Here is a 20,000-nt window from a genome sequence, read left to right on the forward strand (position 1 = left end):
TTCACTGCCAAGGACGTGTTAACACGTTTTCAGAATCCAGCTGTTGACTGCCAAGGACGTGTTAACACGTTCTCAGAATCGATTTTTTTTTTTTGACGGTGGGACGTTGATCTAACCCTTTTACGTCTCCTACACCAGAATTGGAGGTATTGAATGTGTATAATCTATTTTACCGACCCACTGAGTGTCGACATGTCTCTCCACAGTAGAAAGAGGCGACCCAAAACTGGAGGGAAAAGCGCGACGAAGCCGTTCTCATACTGTAAAATTGATGGCGAAAACGCTTTCACTTTCGCGCTGATGCACAGCGGTGGCAACGGTGGGGGGTTCCAAGAATAGATTGGATGCACACTTTGAAACACGCAGCATAAATATGACCAGAATCGCATCAAAGCTCTCAACCAAAACTCCACGAAACGAGCGAGTCCACCCAGACTTCCTCAAACAGCGGCCGCTCAAACAGGCAGCAGCCAGGCAGCAGCAACTTCGTTGTGACACGCCCGCTGGAGAGCCAGGGAGGCAGGAGGAGAACACACACGGAGGGAGGAGTTGGAAGCAGAGGGGGGTTTCCTGCTGTTATGGAGGAAATTACTGTTCAAAACTATTGTTTAGATGTCTGACTCTTACTGATGCCAAAAATGAATGGTTAAAGTGACTGTTCTATCGAATTTCACAAAAAGCCGTTTATCTCTGAATAATTTTTCTGACGCTGAAACCATGCTGTATTCAACTGCTAATGCTTACATAACTACTAACTCTACAAACTAACTCTTTTAGACAGAGAAAGCACACATTCTATTAGTTCTTTTGAGATATTGTGTGTTCACAAAATCTTAGCAGAAAAGAATCCTCGGGTCTTGAAAGATGAGCCAGAATCCTCAAAAAAACCCTCTGGCAGAAGCTAACTACAGTAAAAAAAAAACGTCTGGCAGTGAATGTGTTAAGCACAGTTTGGTTGCTAAGAAATCGACATATGTCCGTTTGCAAAATGTGTGTCTATATTTTTCTATCATATGATTGTTCGATGTGTTATTATTACTATTGTAATTTGTTACTGTTGTGTCAGCTAGCCCTCCTTTCCCTGTTCTCTCCATATAGTCTCTCATACTCCCCCTGCTCTCCCCCCCACCTCCTCCCATTCCTGAACCCCCCCCCTCCACTTTTCTAAAGCATGGCATCCATTCCATTTTAAAGCATGGCACCCATTCTCTTTCTTTCCCCCTTCCCCTGCTACTTTCCCCACCTCTCCTTCTCCGTTCTCTCCTCCCCCACATTTCCCATTATCTCCCCACCTCCTCCCTCTCCCTGCTCTCTTCTCCCCCACATCCCCTCGCTCTCCCTCCCCCCTCCCCTCTTCTGCTCTCTCCTCTTTCCCCCTTCCCCTGCTCCTTCCCCACCTCCTATACTGTGCAACATTTCCCATTCCCTCCCCACCCCATCACTCTCTCACATTCCCCCTGCTCTCCTCCCTTCTCCTGCTCTATCCTATATTTCTATATCAATTGTTCAATGTGTTATCTTTATTCTGTAATTTGCTACTGTTATGTCAGCTAGAATTAGCTAGACATATTCTCTGTGAAGCCCTCTGGGACATGCTTGTGAATTAGGGCTATACAAATAAACTTGACTTGACTTGACTTGAAGATGCATCCTGAATTTTGTGAAATTACCTTTTCTAGCAGCCCAATCCTAGCTTAGGAACCTGACGAATCTGCAAACTCATGTTTTATTTGCTCTGGCAGATGCGTCTGGGCCTCGTCCAATCCAGACAGACTCCACCCCACCTGAAAAGGGTCTGGCCAATCACAACCGTTTATTTAATATGGGGCGGGTTTGATACGGTTCAAAGCACTGTTCAAATGTGAGCTACATCACATGTTCTGTTGCTCTGATTGGTTGTAGGTCTATCCAATTGTGTCCAGAGGCATTTTGGTCTGTACCTATTGATAACGCCCCCTGGAGATCGAAATTAAACTGAGAGGTTCCAGACTCTCGCGTTGTGTGAATTGGTCTGGTGATGTCAGGCTAGCCCAATCCCCCTTTCCTCTAACTTCCCTACTAGTTTGCCCACATAGCTGCCCACATAGCTGCTCACCTGGTCCCGACCAGGCTAGCTTCAGAGGATAAGATCAAAATCCATGACAGACCCATATAATCGGCTTTCTGGAGTCACTCACCATTCATATAAGATCGCCATATGAAAAATAGATTGCAGTCAACTGAGAATAGAACAAGAAAAACATTTGTGGCTCTGTAGGCTACATAATTAAATTAAGCCTACTTACCACTTTATGTCTTAACAGCTCAACGATGCGTGGAGAAATATGATCACTATTAATCACCGCAGCGCATAGCATAAACGGAGCTTCAAATGGAGTGAGGGTGATATTCTCCTACATGCCAGAAAAGCCTATACATATAATATAGATATGGGATAAATATGGGATAGCCCCAATACTAAATATGCAGGCTACTCTTGCATGTTTCAGCTGGAACTGTGTCCTGTAGGCTGTATGCCAATATATGAGCAAAAATAGGCTAGTTTTTATCAATGAAAACTATGCCCGCATCGTCTCAATTCACTTCAGCAGTTTTACTTCGTTTCAAACTCAAGCTCTCACTAGTGCCTTAAACGCTGCAACGCAGCCCTATGGAAGACTGTTATTTTGCTCCAAAATTACTTTTCCTTAAAACCTGACCACCCACCCGTAGGTGGCGTGGTACCCCCTGGGACTGACACGGATCCACGTGACTACGTCACGTCCTGCCAGCCCAGGGATAATCACTTACGCTTTCTTCCAGCCGCTGATAAGACGTGTTTTCTGAAAGCTCCACGGTTAACTAGGAGTTAGCTCTTTTTACATAGCTTAGATACTAGGCTCGTTCCGTCTCATTTGCCCACCTCAAGAGGGTCGCGTGGACGGGATAAAGCAGGCTTCGGGGACCCGACCCTGTACCCTTCACCCTGCGGCGTCGGAACAAGTCATCAAAGCTAAGAGTATCTTCCTTACTTAACTGTTGTTTAGCTGCCGCCGTGCAGCTGATGTGAAACGTTTCCCCGGCGGGGTAACGTTGTTAGGCTTGAGCGCATGACTCAGGTCTGCACTCATAACTCTAGCTAGGTTTGCATACATGCAGAATAGCTTGTACCGTTAGCACTAGAACAACAGGCTAAATAGCACAGTTGTCACAGATAGCTAGCTGCATCCGTGCGGTTGCTTCTGTTGCTAGGTACTTTAGGAACGCCGGCTTTAGAGCGCGCGCGTTAGATAGTTAGCTAGTTTGCTCAGTGCAGCTAGCTTGGACTACCTTGTAGCACTCCAGCTATCTGGCTGCGTCCCCAGACAGGGTAACGCACCCGGTTTTAGTTAGTACACGTGCAGTTAGTGTCTGTGTGCTAAGTACTTCGCGCCAGCTACCTCTGTGTAGGGCGCGCCTTAAGCGAGAGTAGTAGCTAGTAGCCATGCTCTTCAGTTAGCTAGTTAGCTAGCTTGCTCCCGTGCAGCCAGTATCTAGCGATGTGTAGCACTCCAGCTCTTACCGGTGCAGGCTTAGCTTGCACGTTAACCCCGTTTTCCTGTTAGCAGAGAGAGGGGGGAACAGCTAGGTGCTGTATTAGCTGTGAGGCTACGCTGGCCGGTTACGACCGGCACAATTAATTTGATGTGTGCATGCCTAAGGGCAGGAGATTGCCTCGTGCAATTAGCATCTACTAGATTGCAACTCCCTCTGAGGAGTTTCTTCTGAGATTGACTAGCTTCGCGGGCCGCTGGCCTTTGCTTGCGGTCACGCTTGCTTCCCCGTGTTACTCAGGGTAGAGACGCGCTGCACCGGCCTGTGCGCAGGCTTGTGTTAGCGCACGCTTGTCTCTCAGTGCTTATGCTAGCTTAGCTAGTGGCTTCCACGTCTGTGCTCTCGGGTTAACAGGTTGTGGGTATTGGTGCCCCCCCTTCGGGATGGGCTATTGCCACTTACGTTACCATTGCACGCGCACGTTCGCTAGCCTCCGGGTTGCTTACTGTCTAGCCTGTGCTTCTTGCTAGCTTGCTTAAGCAGTACTCCCGCTAATAGGGTGCGCCCTGCGGGAGCTTGCTATTAGTGGTTAGCTTCCTGCTTCCTCTTGCTACTGAGCAGGGAAGGTCAGGGAGGGGATGGGCCATGTGTAAAACTACTTGGCCGAGTATGAATCGGCACGTTAAGTGCGTGTTCGGCCTTGGGCACGAGCACGCTGCACAGGCGCCTTGAACCCTCGGTCTTGTCCGCAGCTAAGCTCTTGAGAGCTGACCAAGGTCCGCTCTCAAAGAAGTGTTAAAGCTAGCTTGCCTTGCATAGGTGCAGATAGCAATATTTAGTACTGTTTAGCACAGAACGATAGCATTTTGCAGATAGCTGGCGTGCACCCGTGCAGTTAGTATCTGTGTGCTAAGTACATTGGGCGCGAGATACCTCCGCTACAATAGACATACTGCTCCTTGCTGGCGCTACGCGTCCAGCAGGGCTTACAGCTCGCCAAGCTCTGGGCTCAGTGCCAGCCTTCGGCTTGTAGCTCTAAGGACAAGCCCACCGCCCTTGGTGCCCAAGGCCTGGGGTGGTTGGGAGCTCTCCATGGGTTGCACTCCCTTGTTGGGGCGCCCCCTGCAAGTGCAGGGAGCCTGGCTGGGGGCACAGCGCACCTTGGTCCATGGCCACGGCCTGGCCTCGGTTGGCAGCGCCCAGGTCAAGCCCACCGGTTGGCGCACCAAGGCGGGGCTTAGTTCCAGCCTGCGGCTTGTAGCTTTAGACCCACCGTCCTCGGTGCCCAAGGCCCGAGTTCGGTCAGGAGCTCGCCCAGGGTCTCATACCCAGCATCAAGGCTCGCATTGGTCCATGGCTACGGCCTGGCCTCGGCTAGAGGCTCCTAGGACAGCCCACCATCAATGGCACCAACGGCTCATTGCTGGTCGGGAGCTCGCCTGGGGGCCGCACTGTCGGACAAGTCCACGTGCGTCTCGAGAGAGAACGTTACCTCCGCAGTCCCCCCAGCCTGCGAAAGGCGCACGGCAGGGGGGGGGGGGGTTACTTCGATACAACAGCGCGTCAGTAGGCGGAGCTTGCGTAAGAAGTTCTCCCCCAGCATGCACAGCTTCTACGGAACTGTCCATGCGGCGGAGGGGGGGGGGGGCGTAGCCTCTCACGTCCCATCAGGGCACCGGATCGAAAGGTCCCGGTGCCCAGCAATATGCTCATGACTATACTTTCAGGGATCATTTCTATAGTTTCTAACTTGAGAAATGTGTTTCTAAAATGTTCAGTCTCGCTATCCACGATGATGAGATGGTGATACTCTTTTCTGAGCGCGAATCGGGCAGAGAGACTTGATTCAGTTCATATGCTCTCTGCTTTTGATGACCGTTCACTGTCTCCTATGGGGACATTGAGGAAGAGAGTATGATCCGAGTGGTAGAAAAAAACGGGTTCCGCTCCTTTGGCCACAAGAGACCATCTTGTCCAACAGGCTCGATGCCTGGGAGCATCTATGTTCCCCGTCCCCATTACGGCGCACCCTCCAGAGGGGATACGCGCTACAGTTTGCCCACCCACGTTCGACGGGACCCCCGATCTGGCCGTGGAGGAGGAGGCCATGGACGGCTCCATGCGTCCAAATTTGGACCTTCGGCGTCTCAACAAGACGCTGAGGAAGTCCCGTCCCGAATGCTCTCTTCCCCGCCTGTTCAAGTTGAGACAGGGGGATTTCTTACTTCCAGGGATCTGGAAGGTGCGTTCTTCCATGTCCACATGGTCAGGAGACACAGGAAATACCTGAGGTTCTCCTTCCTGGGGAAGGCTTACGAGTTCTGTGGCTTGCCATTCGGCATGTCTTTGAGCCCGCGAACCCTCACGGTGTGCGTGGAGGCAGCCGTGGCTCCCCTCCTCGCGAGGGGGATCCGCGTCTTCCTATATCTCGACGACGTTCTCTTAGCGGCCGACTCGAGGGTCCGTGCCGCGGAACATACCAAGGTGGTGACCGATCACCGGCAAACCTTAGGGTTTTTGGTGACCTGGCAGAAGAGTTGCCTCGTCCCAGCGCAGGCGGCGACCTTCCTGGGGCTTGAGCTATACTTCCTGCGAGCCTTTCGCCAGAGCGACAGGCTCGCACGGTTCGGACAGCAAGCCAAGGACGTTAGGTCTGTGCCCTCGGTGTCAGTGCATCAGTGCACAGTGATGTTGGGCCTGATGGCCTCAGCACTGCATGTGCGCCCGCTAGGGAGGCTACACACGCTCTCGTGGTCCAAATATGGTTCTCATGCTTCGCCTGGACTCGGCCGGGGACCGTCATCGCAGGGTTCCTCTGACAGGTCAGGCCTGGCAGGCGCTGGCTATATGGGCGGACCCCCGTTACCTCTCGAGAGGTACTCGGTGGGGCCCTGTCCCGCTCAGGATGGTGATTCGCACAGACGCCTCCCTCTGGGGAGGGGGTGCGATTTGCGGGCATTTTTCGGCGAACGGCCGGTGGGAGGCTCAGGAGCTTCGCCACATAAACGTGCTAGAGCTGAAGGCGATTCGCCGGGCTCTGCCTCAGGACAAGCCCACCATCAATGGCGCGTGGGCCCATTGTTGGTTGGGAGCTCTCTTTGGGACCGCACTGCCGGACAAGTCCGCGTGCGGCCAGACTCGAAAGAGAACGTTGCCTCCGCAGTCCCCCCGGCCTGCGGAGGTAACACTTCCAGCGGCTCACACATGGGCACCATGTGCTGATTCGCTCAGACAATAGGGCAGCGATCGCCCACCTGAACAACCAGGGCGGTGTGCGGTTGGGGGCGCTGAACCATAGCGGGGATTCACCTGTGGGTGTATCCCCGTCTCCTTTCAGTGTCAGCGGTCTATCTGCCGGGACGGCGGAGTTACGACCGGCCTGCTGTCTCGAGGCAATCCCCGTTATACGGAGTGGTGCCTCCACCCTCGGGTGATGGAACAGGTTTGGGCCAGGGTTGGTCGCGCCTGCGTCGATCTCTCGCATCGCGGCGTGCGACACACTGCCCACTGTGGTTCTCGATCCAGGAGGACAGCCCCCGTTAGGTCATGACACGCTAAAAGCGCACGCATGGCCGAGGGAGGGGCTCTATGCGTTTCCCCCGACCCCCCCTGATCCGTCAGGTGTTGGACAGGGTGAGGGAACAGCGCCTCCGGCTCGTTTTAGTCTGTTTGGCACAGGCAGACATGGTTTGCGGACCTGGTCTCCCTGGCGCAAGATCCGCCCTGGGCATTGCCGGTACGGGCCGATCTCCTATCCCAGGCGGAGGGGGAGGTGTTCCACCCCTCCCCAGGCAGGTGGAAGCTAGCGGTCTGGCTCCTGAACCGGACCAGTTGCTAGCCCAGGGCTTGCCTGATAATGTGGGATGCACTATGCAGCAAGTAAGGGCGTGGATCCAGTGAACTGCAGTGTGCGACCAGTTCTCTGTTTCCTTCAGAGCCTGCTTGACGCGGGTCAGTCCCCGCAGTCGTTTAAGGTGTACGTAGCCGCGATTCTGCTTGCCATAGGGGAATTGAAGGGAGCCCCGTGGGGGCGTACCCTTTGGTCTTGCGCCTCATGAAGGGGGCGCGTAAACCGCGCCCGCCGTCGCGGTGCGTTTTTTCCCCCAAATTGGACCTGGTTACGGTGCTGGACGGGCTAACGGGTCATCCGTTTGAGCCCTTGGACTCCGTCGATTTAAGGGTTCTGTCTTTAAAGACCGCGCTGCTGCTGGCCTTGTTGTCAGGAAAGAGAGTTGGTGACCTGATTGCCCTCTCGGTGCAGCAGGCCTGTGTGGTAATGATGGGCGCAGGGTTACGTTGCGACCTAACCCGGCTTACCAACCTAAGATTATTAATGTCAGCTTTAGGTCTATGGTCATAGACTTATCAGCATTCTGTCCCCCGCCGTTCAGTTAGAGACGGGTGAGGAGAGACGTTTGCTCATGCTGTGCCCCGTAAGGGCGCTCTCGGCCTATGTGGCCAGGACGCGTTCTTTACGCATTACAGATCAGCTGTTGGTTTGCTTTGGGCAAAGGGCCCAGGGCGGACCCCTTTCCAAGGATCGCTTATCACACTGGATAGTGGAGGCGATCGCGTTGGCATACTCTGCCGTGGGCAAGGTTCCCCCAGAGGGTATCAGGGCGCATTCTACGCCAGGTGTTGCGACATCCTCTGCGTTGTTGCGTGGTGTGTCGGTGGAGGGCATGTGTGCCGCGGCCTCATGGTCCTCTCATCACATTTTTGTCAGGTACTACAGTCTCGACGTGTCCGGTTCGCAGTTCGCGCACGCGGTGCTGGCGGTGGCGAGAAAGTAGTATCGTTGCCACTCTAATATGTCAGACGGTTAGGCATAAACGTTGCCATATGGCCGTGGTTCACCGGTGCCTTTCGGGTCGCCCTGTGGGGTGCTCCCGGCAGCAAGGTCGGTTGAATGGAGGCACTAGTGAGAGCTTGAGTTCGAAACGAAGTAAAACATTAGGGTTGTGCTACAACCCAGGTTTTACGAGTGAGAACGAGAGCTCTCACTACCCAGCCTTGCTGTGTCGATGCGTCACGGGGTGCGTCAGATCTCAGCGGGCTGGAAGAAATTAGAGTGATTATCCCTGGGCTGGCAGGACGTGACGTAGTCACGTGGATCCGTGTCAGTCCCAGGGGGTACCACGCCACCTACGGGTGGGTGGTCAGGTTTTAATGAAAAGTAATTTTGGAGCAAAATAACAGTCTTCCATAGGGCTGCGTTGCAGCGTTTAAGGCACTAGTGAGAGCTCTCGTTCTCACTCGTAAAACCTGGGTTGTAGCACAACCCTAATGTTTTCTCTTTTATATTAGGCTAGCATTATTTTATATATGAATTATTCGATCAGTGCAACCACACACATAATGAGTGATAGAGATCATTATTCATTGAGCATGCGTTTCTAAATCTATGGTCTAAATAGGCTTACAGATTGTGGAAATTTATAGACTGACTGATTACACATTTACATTTACACTCGCAAAAAGCTGCTGTAGGAGACAGAAATCGCTGATGTAAATCAAATGACTGATGTGAATACAAGCGGCAGCTTTAGCAGTCCTTCAGCAGACTATATCCTGCTCCTATTGTGACATAGGCTACATTAAATATCCACTAAAAAACTCTGATCACACTGCGCTTTCATTGAACGAGGAAATGGGTGTGGAAATGGGTGTGGGCGTGGATCAACTCAGCTGTTCATAATGAGATTGGCTAGCGCACCTCTTTAGCGTGGACGTGCGCCTGTGCACGAGCGAAAAACGTGCGCGTGCACAGGCAGATCCCAGATAAATCCAGCTTCAGTTATCGAGTAGAAAACCAGCGTCGTAGTATCGTTAAACTAGATAGCTTTGATCCTGTTCAGTCAAACCAGATCAAAGTGACAGATCGCGGGTCTGTTAAGATAGCTTCGTAGTATAGGGTACAGGAGAGTCACCCAAACAACAAAGGCTCTCCTTACTTAAGTCCCAATTCATAATTGCAGCGAGCCAAATCAAGACCTGGAGCATTGAAATAAAATTATAACTATGGTTGTGTCAATTGTGCATTGAAAAATCATGGAATTTGATTAGGCAAAATGTGTAGGAATCCTGAATTAACATACAGGCATTATGTTGCTCTTCACACAAGAAAACAATAAAATGTGAATAAAATCGAAGGTGTGTTTAAGAAGCACACTTCATCATTTTTACTTGTCTTTTAATTGTGTCTCTCTGGTCTTTTTCTTGCACTGAACTAAACTAAGTTAAACTGAATTCAATTAAACCACACTTAACTAAAACCGAACTGAACTACCTGAACATTTGATCCGCAGTGCCTGGCGTTTATCTTGTTTTGTTTTCAAACTGTTTAATCAAGCCTAGCTTATCCCAGCTTAGCTGTAACAGGACAACAGGAGAGATACACTGATCTTGGGCTGTTCTGGCCCACTGGTCGCTGTGTAGCTCAGGTAGTGAATTATGTTTCTGAGGTACTGAGGAGAGCTTTGTCTCTGTCTGTCTGTCTGCAGACCTGCGGATCAGACGGCAGCACTCCTCAGAGAGCATGTCCAGCATCAACAGCGCGGCCAGTCACTCCAGCATGGGCAGCCTGGGCAAGGATGCCGAGGACAAGAAGAAGAAGAAGAAGAGCTGGGTGAGTGGAGGGACCAAAGAACCGCCGTTAACCTTGAAAGTCGCCTGAGTTTGGGGGGCATGGTGGCGCAGTGGTAAGCGCTGTCGCCTCACAGCTAGAAGGTCCTGGGTTCGATTCCCACCTGGGACGCTGTGAGCGCTGAAGGAATGTCGTCAAAAGGGCCTTTCTGTGTGGAGTTTGCATGTTCTCCCCGTGCCCCCTGGGGGTTTCCTTCATATAGGAACCCCACACCAAAAACATTTATTCTCGAGATTAACTTACTGTATTTCCTGTAATAGCGGCGGGCAGTAGTTTAGTTTGTAGTAATGTACAAGATAAGGCAGTAGCTACATTTGAAGTAACATAATGAGAAGTTAGCCCGCTCAGCCAGCGGAAGTCTCTGAAGCATGCCGTCATCAATTAACATAATTATTGGTAATGCATTGCAGTAACAAATGGCTACCTAACAAACCCCAACAGAAGCAGATGCAAAACGACGAGGCTTCGTACTAAAATGAGCAAATATATTTATCAAAAAGAGGGTATTAGAAATAAAGGCCTGTCTCTAATAAAAATAAGCCTGCTTCCTATAAAGGCCTGCTATGCTCTGCAGTTGAGCTAAATAAATGTCCGATATTATAGGAATTACAGTAGTAATTTCTCAACCTGCATTTGCCCTTCTGTACAAGATGCAAAAAAGAAGTCCAAGGGTGGTTTCCTCCAAAATGGAAATGAAAAATTAAACCAAAACATTAATTAAAAGTGTTAATTTACCTCACTTCCACTTTGCTGCTTGGCTTTTCAAGTGAATTTCTGGTTGCGCTACGCACAGACCATTAATTGGGTTGCAGCAGACATTATGTTCAGTGAGTGAAGGAGGTGGATAAACAGTAATAGTGACAATAAAGGTGTATATATATTAGGGGTGTCACGATATTTCGTCGCACGATATATCGCGATATCGAAACGTCACGATATGCGTATCGTCAGAAAAAAATTATATCGTTAAAAAAAAAAAAAAATTTTTTGCTCCTGAATAATAATAGAACAAATTTAGCAGAATCAACACGCATGAGTGAGGGGGTAGACTACTACTGGCATGGCAAAACAGCTCAAGGGGTACATAAGATTACATAAGTTTAGGGACCATTGAGCATGAGTTATTTAAGAAATAGATTGTATACTTTATTTTTCTTTCACCATGCAACAAAAATTTAGTTTGTGACAGTGTGACACATTCTATTGCAAGAGAAGCATTATCTTCCATGTTGTTTTATAGTTATTATAATAACAATTTCCAAAAACAGCATTTTTTTTGTATTTTGTGTATTTCAAATGAAAGTCTATTTTTCCAGTATTTTCCCAGGGGTCCCTTGAGAAGATGTCACGGTGAGCACAGAAAACCCGAAACCAGACACGGACACAGTCTTAATGCCAACTGAGAGTATTTAATAAAGTCTTTAAACGTAAATAGGGCTATTAAGCCAAAACGTAGAACACAAAGAATATGGAGAGTGCGTTTTCAAATCGCACGGAACAGTCCAGTCCGCTTTGGCGGGGCGCACAACTGTGCGTAACGTAGAGCAAGGGCGGCAAGGCGGGCAGGGAGAGGCAGGCAGAGAGAGGCAGGTTTCCGTGGGACAAGGGCGGCCAGGCAGATCGAGAGGAGCAGGCAGAGAGAGGCAGGTCGGCAGGACTCAGGCAGACTGGCAAGGAGAGAGAGAGAGCGAGACGTCAGTCATACGAACGATCGCCACAAAACACAGCAGGAGAAGTAGACAGGTCAAAGTACAAACCAAACCGAGCAGGACGACAGGCAGGACTTCCAGACAATAACCGGACGCCATCTTGCAGAACCCGAGGGTATAAATAGCCCGCCTAATAGATGGGCGGACCTGCCAGGTAATGGGCCACACCTGGTGTAACCCCGCCTCCACTCAGCCAACCAGCCTAAACACACGCCCACAGACAACAGGGAACAGAACAGGGTTAGTGAGAGGAAGAGGATTGACCACCATCCATGACAGTACCCCTCCCTCTACGGGCGCCTCCAGGCGCCCTAGCAGGCCTATCCGGGTACTGAAGATGAAACACTCGGATGAGGGCGGCGTCGCAGATGTTACGCCGCGGGACCCAGCAACGTTCCTCCGGGCCGTAGCCCTCCCAGTCCACCAGGTATTGCAATCCCCGACCCCGGCGGCGGACATCAAGGAGCCGGTGGACAGTATATACAGGTCCACCATCCAGCATCCTAGGAGGAGGGGGGGGTGGGACAGGTGTGGACAAATCACTGGTGGCAACAGGCTTAATATGAGACACATGAAAAGCTGGATGCACACGAAGGGTCCGGGGCAACTTCAGCCTGACCACCGCAGGATTAATAATCCTCTCGATCACAAAAGGTCCAATAAACTTGGGTGAGAGCTTACGCGACTCCGTACGTAGAGGCAGATGAGCCGTTGAAAGCCAAACCTTCTGTCCTGGACGATATACTGGGGCTGGAACATGCCGACGATTGGCCTGTCGCCGGTTGCGACTGGACGCTCGCAGCAGGGCTGAGCGGGCAGTTCTCCATGCTCTGCGACAGCGTCGGAGGTGTGCCTGCACTGATGGAACTGCTACCTCCTCTTCCTGTTCAGGGAACAATGGGGGCTGGTAACCCAACGAACATTGGAAAGGAGACATACCCGTGGCTGTGCTGACCGCAGAATTGTGTGCGTACTCCGCCCAAACAAGCTGTGCTGCCCAGGTAGAAGGTTGAGCGGACGCCAAACATCGTAGAGTCGTCTCCAACTCCTGGTTCCATCGCTCCACTTGGTTATTAGTCTGCGGATGAAAACCAGAAGACAGGCTACTTGTCGCGCCGAGCGCGGTGCAAAAGGCCTTCCATACCTTTGAGGTGAACTGTGGCCCCCGGTCAGATACAATGTCAACTGGAATACCATGGAGTCGGAAACATTGAAGAACCAGAATCTCCCCGGTCTCTGCGGCAGAGGGAAGCTTGGGAAGAGCAACACAATGAGCAGCTTTAGAAAAACGGTCAATGATAGTAAAAATGACTGTGTTACCCTTGGATGGTGGCAGACCAGTGACAAAATCCACAGCAATGTGTGACCAGGGACGACGTGGTACCGGCAGGGGCCGCAGAAGACCAGCGCTAGGCTGATTAGAAGTCTTATGTTGTGCACAGACCGGACAGGCGGCCACATAACTGCGGGCATCAACCTCCAGTGTGGGCCACCAGAAATGACGCCGAAGCAGCTCAATGGTGCGATTCCGAACCGGGTGACAGCTGAGTCGAGAGGCATGGCACCACTGGAGCACCGTGGAACGCACAGAGTCTGGGACAAAAAGGCAACCAGGAGGACCTGTACCAGGGTCCGGCTGCGCCCGCTGAGCCTCCAATACAGCTGAACTCCAACCACACAAGTAGCAGGTAGAATGGTCTCCACCACTGGCGCCTCCTCCCCTTCTGCAGCATACTGACGAGACAGTGCATCGGCCTTCGTATTCTTGGATCCTGGTCGAAAAGTCAAGATAAACTCAAAACGGTTAAAGAACAACGCCCATCTGGCCTGACGAGAATTCAAGCGTTTGGCACTTTTCAGATACGTCAAGTTCTTATGGTCAGTCCAAACCACGAATGGTTGTTCGGCGCCCTCCAGCCAATGCCGCCACTCCTCTAAAGCCAGAACCACTGCCAGTAGCTCCCGGTTTCCCACGTCATAGTTTCTCTCATGGGACTCCAACTTGTAAGAAAAATATGCACAGGGGTGCAACTTCTCATCCACAGCAGATCTTTGTGACAGGACCGCACCAACTCCCACGTTAGATGCGTCCACCTCCACCACAAACTGACGAGAGGTGTCAAGCTGCACCAGGACAGGAGCCGACGTGAATCGTTCCCTCAGGTCCCTGAAAGCAGCAGCCGCTTCAGGAGTCCACCGAAACTGGAAGGAAGTAGATGTTAGTGCCGTCAAAGGTGCTGCCACATGGCTGTAGTTCCGGACAAAGCGTCGATAGAAGTTAGAGAAACCCAGGAACCTTTGAAGTTGTTTACGGTTGGTGGGTTCAGGCCACTCCGCCACCGCACTCACCTTGGCCGGGTCCATACTCATCTGCCCCTCAGCAACAATGAACCCCAGGTAGGACGTGGAAGGTACATGGAACTCACATTTCTCAGCTTTGACAAACAGCTTGTTCTCCAAGAGCCGTTGCAATACCTGGCGGACATGCTGGACGTGGTCAGGGAGCGACTTGGAGAAGATCAGAATATCATCTAAGTAGACAAAAGCAAACTTGTTTAACATGTCACGTAGAACATCATTAACCATGGCTTGAAAAACGGCAGGAGCGTTGGTGAGTCCAAAAGGCATGACGAGGTACTCAAAGTGACCACTGGGGGTATTGAATGCTGTCTTCCATTCGTCCCCCTCCCGAATGCGTACTAGATGATAAGCATTTCGCAGGTCGAGCTTGGTGAAGATGGTTGCCCCATGTAGTGGATCCCCGGCCGAACTGATGAGAGGCAGAGGGTAACGATTTCTGATGGTTATGTCATTTAACCCCCGGTAATCAATATAGGGCCGCAGGGTGCCATCTTTCTTCTTCACAAAAAAAAATCCTGCTCCAACTGGTGAAGAAGAGGGGCGAATCAGTCCAGCCACTATAGAAGTTTGCACATACTCCTCCATAACTTCCCGCTCTGGACGGGAGATGTTATAGAGGCGGCTACCAGGCAGACTCTCTCCAGGTTTTAACTCTATGGCACAATCATAGGGCCGATGAGGTGGAAGAGAGAGAGCTCGATGCTTACTAAACACCTCACCCAGGTTGTGATATTCAGCTGGAATCAATGTCAGATCTGGTGCTGGAAGTGGAGAAGGCGGACAGACAGCATTAGACACCAAGGCGGATTTAAGACAGTGTGCATGGCAAAAAGAGCTCCAGCTGTGAATAATGCCCGTTCCCCAGTCAATGTGTGGGCTATGTGTCACAAGCCAAGGGAAACCCAGTAACAGAGGAGTACCAGGAGAACAACCCACAAAAAAACTGATGATTTCCTGATGATTCCCCGACAGGTGAAGTTTTATCGGCACAGTCTTTTTGGTGAGAGTGAATAAATAATCACCATTCAGGGCATTAACCTTCAAAGGCACCTCTAAATCCACAAGAGAAATGTTCAGTTGTTCCGCCACAGACACATCCATAAAATTTTCATCTGAGCCTGAATCAATAAAGGCAGGGAATGAGTGAGTTTTACCTTGCCACACGACAGACGCCTGTAGTTGTGTTCTAGGACGGGAGGAGGAAGAGCAGGAGGTCTGGCCCATCTGTATCCTCCATGCTACAGAGGGGCCTGGGCTTTTCCCGGACGCACAACACAATCATTAATATAATGGCCCGTCTTGCCACAATAAAAACAACAGTTATCCCGCCTGCGGCGGTTTCTCTCATCGGGAGTGACCCGAGCTCCCTCGACTTGCATCGGCTCAGATTCGGAACCCTTCGGAAATTCTCGGCCATCTCCGGAAGTGTTGACCCGAGGTGCAAAATTTGGAAACACCGTGTCGGAGACCGGCGAGTTGGGAAAGCCGAGCGACCTGCTCTCTCTCTGCGGCGCTCACGAAGACGGTTGTCCAGTCTAATAGCGAGTGTAATAAGAGAGTCCAAGTCGTCCTCTTCCTCACGGGTAGCCAGCTCGTCCTTCAGCTCCTCGTTTAAACCACGCATGAAGACTTGCTGGAGCGGCTCATTGTTCCATTCGCTCTCCGCGGCGAGGGAGCGGAACACAATGGCGTACTCCGCCACGCTTCGGAGACCCTGGCGGATCGACAGCAGCCGCTTGGAGGCTTCTCCTCCTTTAACAGGATGGTCAAAAACCTTTCGCATCTCCTCTGTAAATGCTTCGTATGAGTTGCACACCCTGGCCTGCATCTCCCATACTGGCCGAGCCCAGTCAAGTGCTCTGCCCTTGAGGCTGCCGATCAAAAATGCAATTCTGGACCGTTCTGTGGGATAAGCCCGAGGCTGGAGATCGAATACCAGCGAACATTGAAGCAGGAACGAGCCACAGGAACCAAGATCCCCACTATAGCGCTCCGGCATCGGACCACGGGACTCATGACTACCAGCAGGTAAGCCACTTCCAGATTGCTTCTCAGCTGCTTCACGGTTCTCCTCATTTTGGTCAGGAGGATTATTAGACACTCATATCTCCCCGCGTAAGCTAGTAAGATTAGCATTCAAGTCTCTCATACCGTCCAATACCTCACGTAATGCCAGATCGTGTTGTCCGATGAGGGCGCCCTGGTTGGTGAGAGCTTGGCGTAACGCGTCCGCGTCGGCCGGGTTCATGTTGGTCCGGTTATTCTGTCACGGTGAGCACAGAAAACCCGAAACCAGACACGGACACAGTCTTAATGCCAACTGAGAGTATTTAATAAAGTCTTTAAACGTAAATAGGGCTATTAAGCCAAAACGTAGAACACAAAGAATATGGAGAGTGCGTTTTCAAATCGCACGGAACAGTCCAGTCCGCTTTGGCGGGGCGCACAACTGTGCGTAACGTAGAGCAAGGGCGGCAAGGCGGGCAGGGAGAGGCAGGCAGAGAGAGGCAGGTTTCCGTGGGACAAGGGCGGCCAGGCAGATCGAGAGGAGCAGGCAGAGAGAGGCAGGTCGGCAGGACTCAGGCAGACTGGCAAGGAGAGAGAGAGAGCGAGACGTCAGTCATACGAACGATCGCCACAAAACACAGCAGGAGAAGTAGACAGGTCAAAGTACAAACCAAACCGAGCAGGACGACAGGCAGGACTTCCAGACAATAACCGGACGCCATCTTGCAGAACCCGAGGGTATAAATAGCCCGCCTAATAGATGGGCGGACCTGCCAGGTAATGGGCCACACCTGGTGTAACCCCGCCTCCACTCAGCCAACCAGCCTAAACACACGCCCACAGACAACAGGGAACAGAACAGGGTTAGTGAGAGGAAGAGGATTGACCACCATCCATGACAGAAGAGGTTTCGATTTGAACGGGACTCACATGGTTAAATAAATGATAAATAAATACATAAAAATTATTTACTTTTGTTAAAAAGAATATTGTTAAAATATCGTATCGTATCGTTATCGTGAACCCAATATCGTGTATCGTATCGTATCGTGAAATTAGTGTATCGTGACACCCCTAATATATATATATATATATATATATATATATATATATATATATATATATATATATATATGTATGTGTATGTATGTGTGTATATATATATATATATATATATATATACACACACCTTTATTTTCAGCTACTCTACTCTTAAACCCATCCCTCTCTATAGGAAACATGTTGACCTGACCGTAAGCACAGGTCTGGTTTGTCTACGGTCGTTCAAAACCCCTCAAATCAAAAGCAGTGTCATCATTTCCGCTGCAGCAAGTCAAGCATCTTACATATTCATCGAGTCGTGATATATAATTCCACTCTTCCGCTCACCCCTCCACCGCAGGGGAGAGGCAGCAAGGTGAATAGAAAACTTAAAAAAACTTCTCTGTGAACTAGGGTGTCTAAGTGTGTGTGAGTGTGAGTGGGTGAGTGGTCCAATTTCAAGCCAGTCATTCAGACACTTGAAGCTTGCTGAAGTGGCCACTTACCTCCTCTCTCCACTTACCTCCTCTTTATTAGCCCCTGGCTTAAATGCCGGCCCAGGCCTGGTCTCTGAGTCGCGTTGCTATGGTTACAGCGGTGACAGGAGGTGGAGGCTGACAGAGGAGTCAAAAACACTCCAGTTATTATGCCAGACATACTTGGAATTTAATTTGTAGCATTTTTGTGTGTGTGAAATCATCTCACTGCACTGCCAGCGCGTTTACTGGTTTCAACAAATGTGACTTTCTTTGTGGAGAAGGTTGTTTCAGGGCATTACTTACAGTACTTATATACTTGGTAAAAGTGAAATTGTCTTGAGAAAGTTATTGTTTGCATAATTTCTTCATTGTTTCATGATGATTTCTTGAAAGAAGTCGTCATATCAACATGAATTATTGAAACCAGCAAGGTTATCTCTCATGGTGAGAATTTAAACTAAAGAAATATCATGAAATAAGCTTGATATGATAAAGATAAAATCACTTTTTCTTTTTTGCAGTGTAACCCGCAATGTCAAATTTTTTAAAGTTTGGGTGTATGTTGGAATTTAATCCTTCTATTTTCTGCTGTCAGAGGTCAAATACAAACTTAGACACTAAGTAAAGAGAAGGGGCTCCAGGGTAACCGTGGTAACCATGTTGAATTAACAGTTAAATGGATATTTCAGATGCTCTGACTGTGATCATAATAAAAATCATCACCATTATCATCATCACAATGAAAGCAGACACGTTACTTTAGCAACGGTCATGAGTGTGTCAGGTGTGTGTGTGTGTGTGTGTGTGTGTGTGTGTAGAGCTGCATCGATTAATTGATTAGTTTTCAACTATTTATATTAATAAATCGAATTAATCGCCGACTATTTTGATAATCAATTAATCAGATTGAGTAATTATTTAACAAAGAAATTGTCGAAAACTCTGATTTTCTGGTTTCTTTACTCCTCTATGATAACTGATAAAAAAAAATTATCATCTTTTGACATTTTATAGACCAAACATCTAATCGATTAATCAGAAAAATAATCGACAGATTAATCGACAATGAAAATAATTGTTAGTTGCAGCCCTGTGTATGTGTGTGCGTGCGTGCGTGCATGCGTGTGTGTGCATGTGTGTGTGTGTATGTGTGTGTGTGTGTGTGTGTGTGTGTGTGTGTGTGTGTGTGTGGCTTAACGCTGGGTGTGTTCTACGTCTTCAGGTGGCTGACTCCATCCCGGCTCAGGTCAGTGGCTCCAGAATGTTGTGTGTGTGTGTGTGTGTGTGTGTGTGTGTGTGTGTGTGTGTGTGTGTGTGTGTGTGTGTGTGTGTGTGTGTGTGTGTGTGTGTCTGTGTGTGCGTGCGTGCGTGCTGTGTTATTACTCATCCTCCCCACCTCCGCTCAGAGCAACCTCTCCCTCCTCTTTCAGCGTCGGCATGGAAACAGCCCCCCCCACCCGCCTCCTCATTACTGCTCCATCTTGACTGCCTGTTTGTCTCCAGTTTTTAGGGCCTTAAAGGGACAGTTCACCCCCCCAAAAAAATAATATATATATATATATGTTCCTCAGTAGTGCTATTTATCCATCTACATCATTTTGGTGTGAGTTGCCCAGTTTTGCAGAGATTGGCCGTGGAAATACAATGGAACTGGATGGCACTCGGGTTGTGATGCTCAAATCTGCAGCAGCTGCAGTAGCTAGCAGCTAGCGTTTGTAGTTCGGTCGTGGGGGGAAAAAAAGAGTTCCTACATGAAACTGCTCACAACAAGCTCTGTGGAGTAACCGGGTCATGATTTCTGGAAAGAGACCGATATCAAAGACGATGGGATATCAAAGCAAGACCCCCAAACTTCAACTCACTTCCTGTAATTTTGTCACGTGGGTTTTGCCCATGGTTTTTCACGGGCACGCCCACTTAGGAGACTTTCGGCAGGTCTCTGAGTCTATTGGAGGCAATGGAAGGAGTGAACGTGATGTCAGATTATGACAGATTATTTCGCCCCATAGTCAAACTACATATCCGGCCGAAGCCACATATATTCTGAAGATTCTGACACTAAAATGGCATTTTTCAGACAGACAAATCAGGAGAAAATGTAATTTGTCCATGACTTGCCTCTGTCTCAGCAACACACTCTCGCGAGATTTGGCAACAGAAACTCACGTTAGCAGTGAGCGATTAGCTAAAGCTACTTGTGAAGTTTGTTGATGTAGTAGCTAAATCTTGGAAAAAATATTTTTG

At 49.8% G+C, this 20,000-nt stretch overlaps 1 protein-coding gene across 1 annotated transcript in view; it reads left to right on the forward strand.

Moving 5' to 3' along the window:
* Positions 1 to 20,000, forward strand: part of nav3 (neuron navigator 3) — a gene marked incomplete at its 5' end in the record, with an annotated part of 744,909 nt that overhangs the window by 670,239 nt on the left and 54,670 nt on the right. The window contains 2 exons of the mRNA XM_083631970.1: positions 10,017 to 10,141; positions 18,979 to 19,002. Coding sequence (XP_083488096.1) covers positions 10,017 to 10,141; positions 18,979 to 19,002 — 149 coding nt within the window. The remainder of the gene's footprint in view (positions 1 to 10,016; positions 10,142 to 18,978; positions 19,003 to 20,000) is intronic.

Source organism: Poromitra crassiceps, assembly GCF_964638095.1.
Source record: "Poromitra crassiceps genome assembly, chromosome: 2".
NCBI lineage: Eukaryota > Metazoa > Chordata > Actinopteri > Beryciformes > Melamphaidae > Poromitra > Poromitra crassiceps.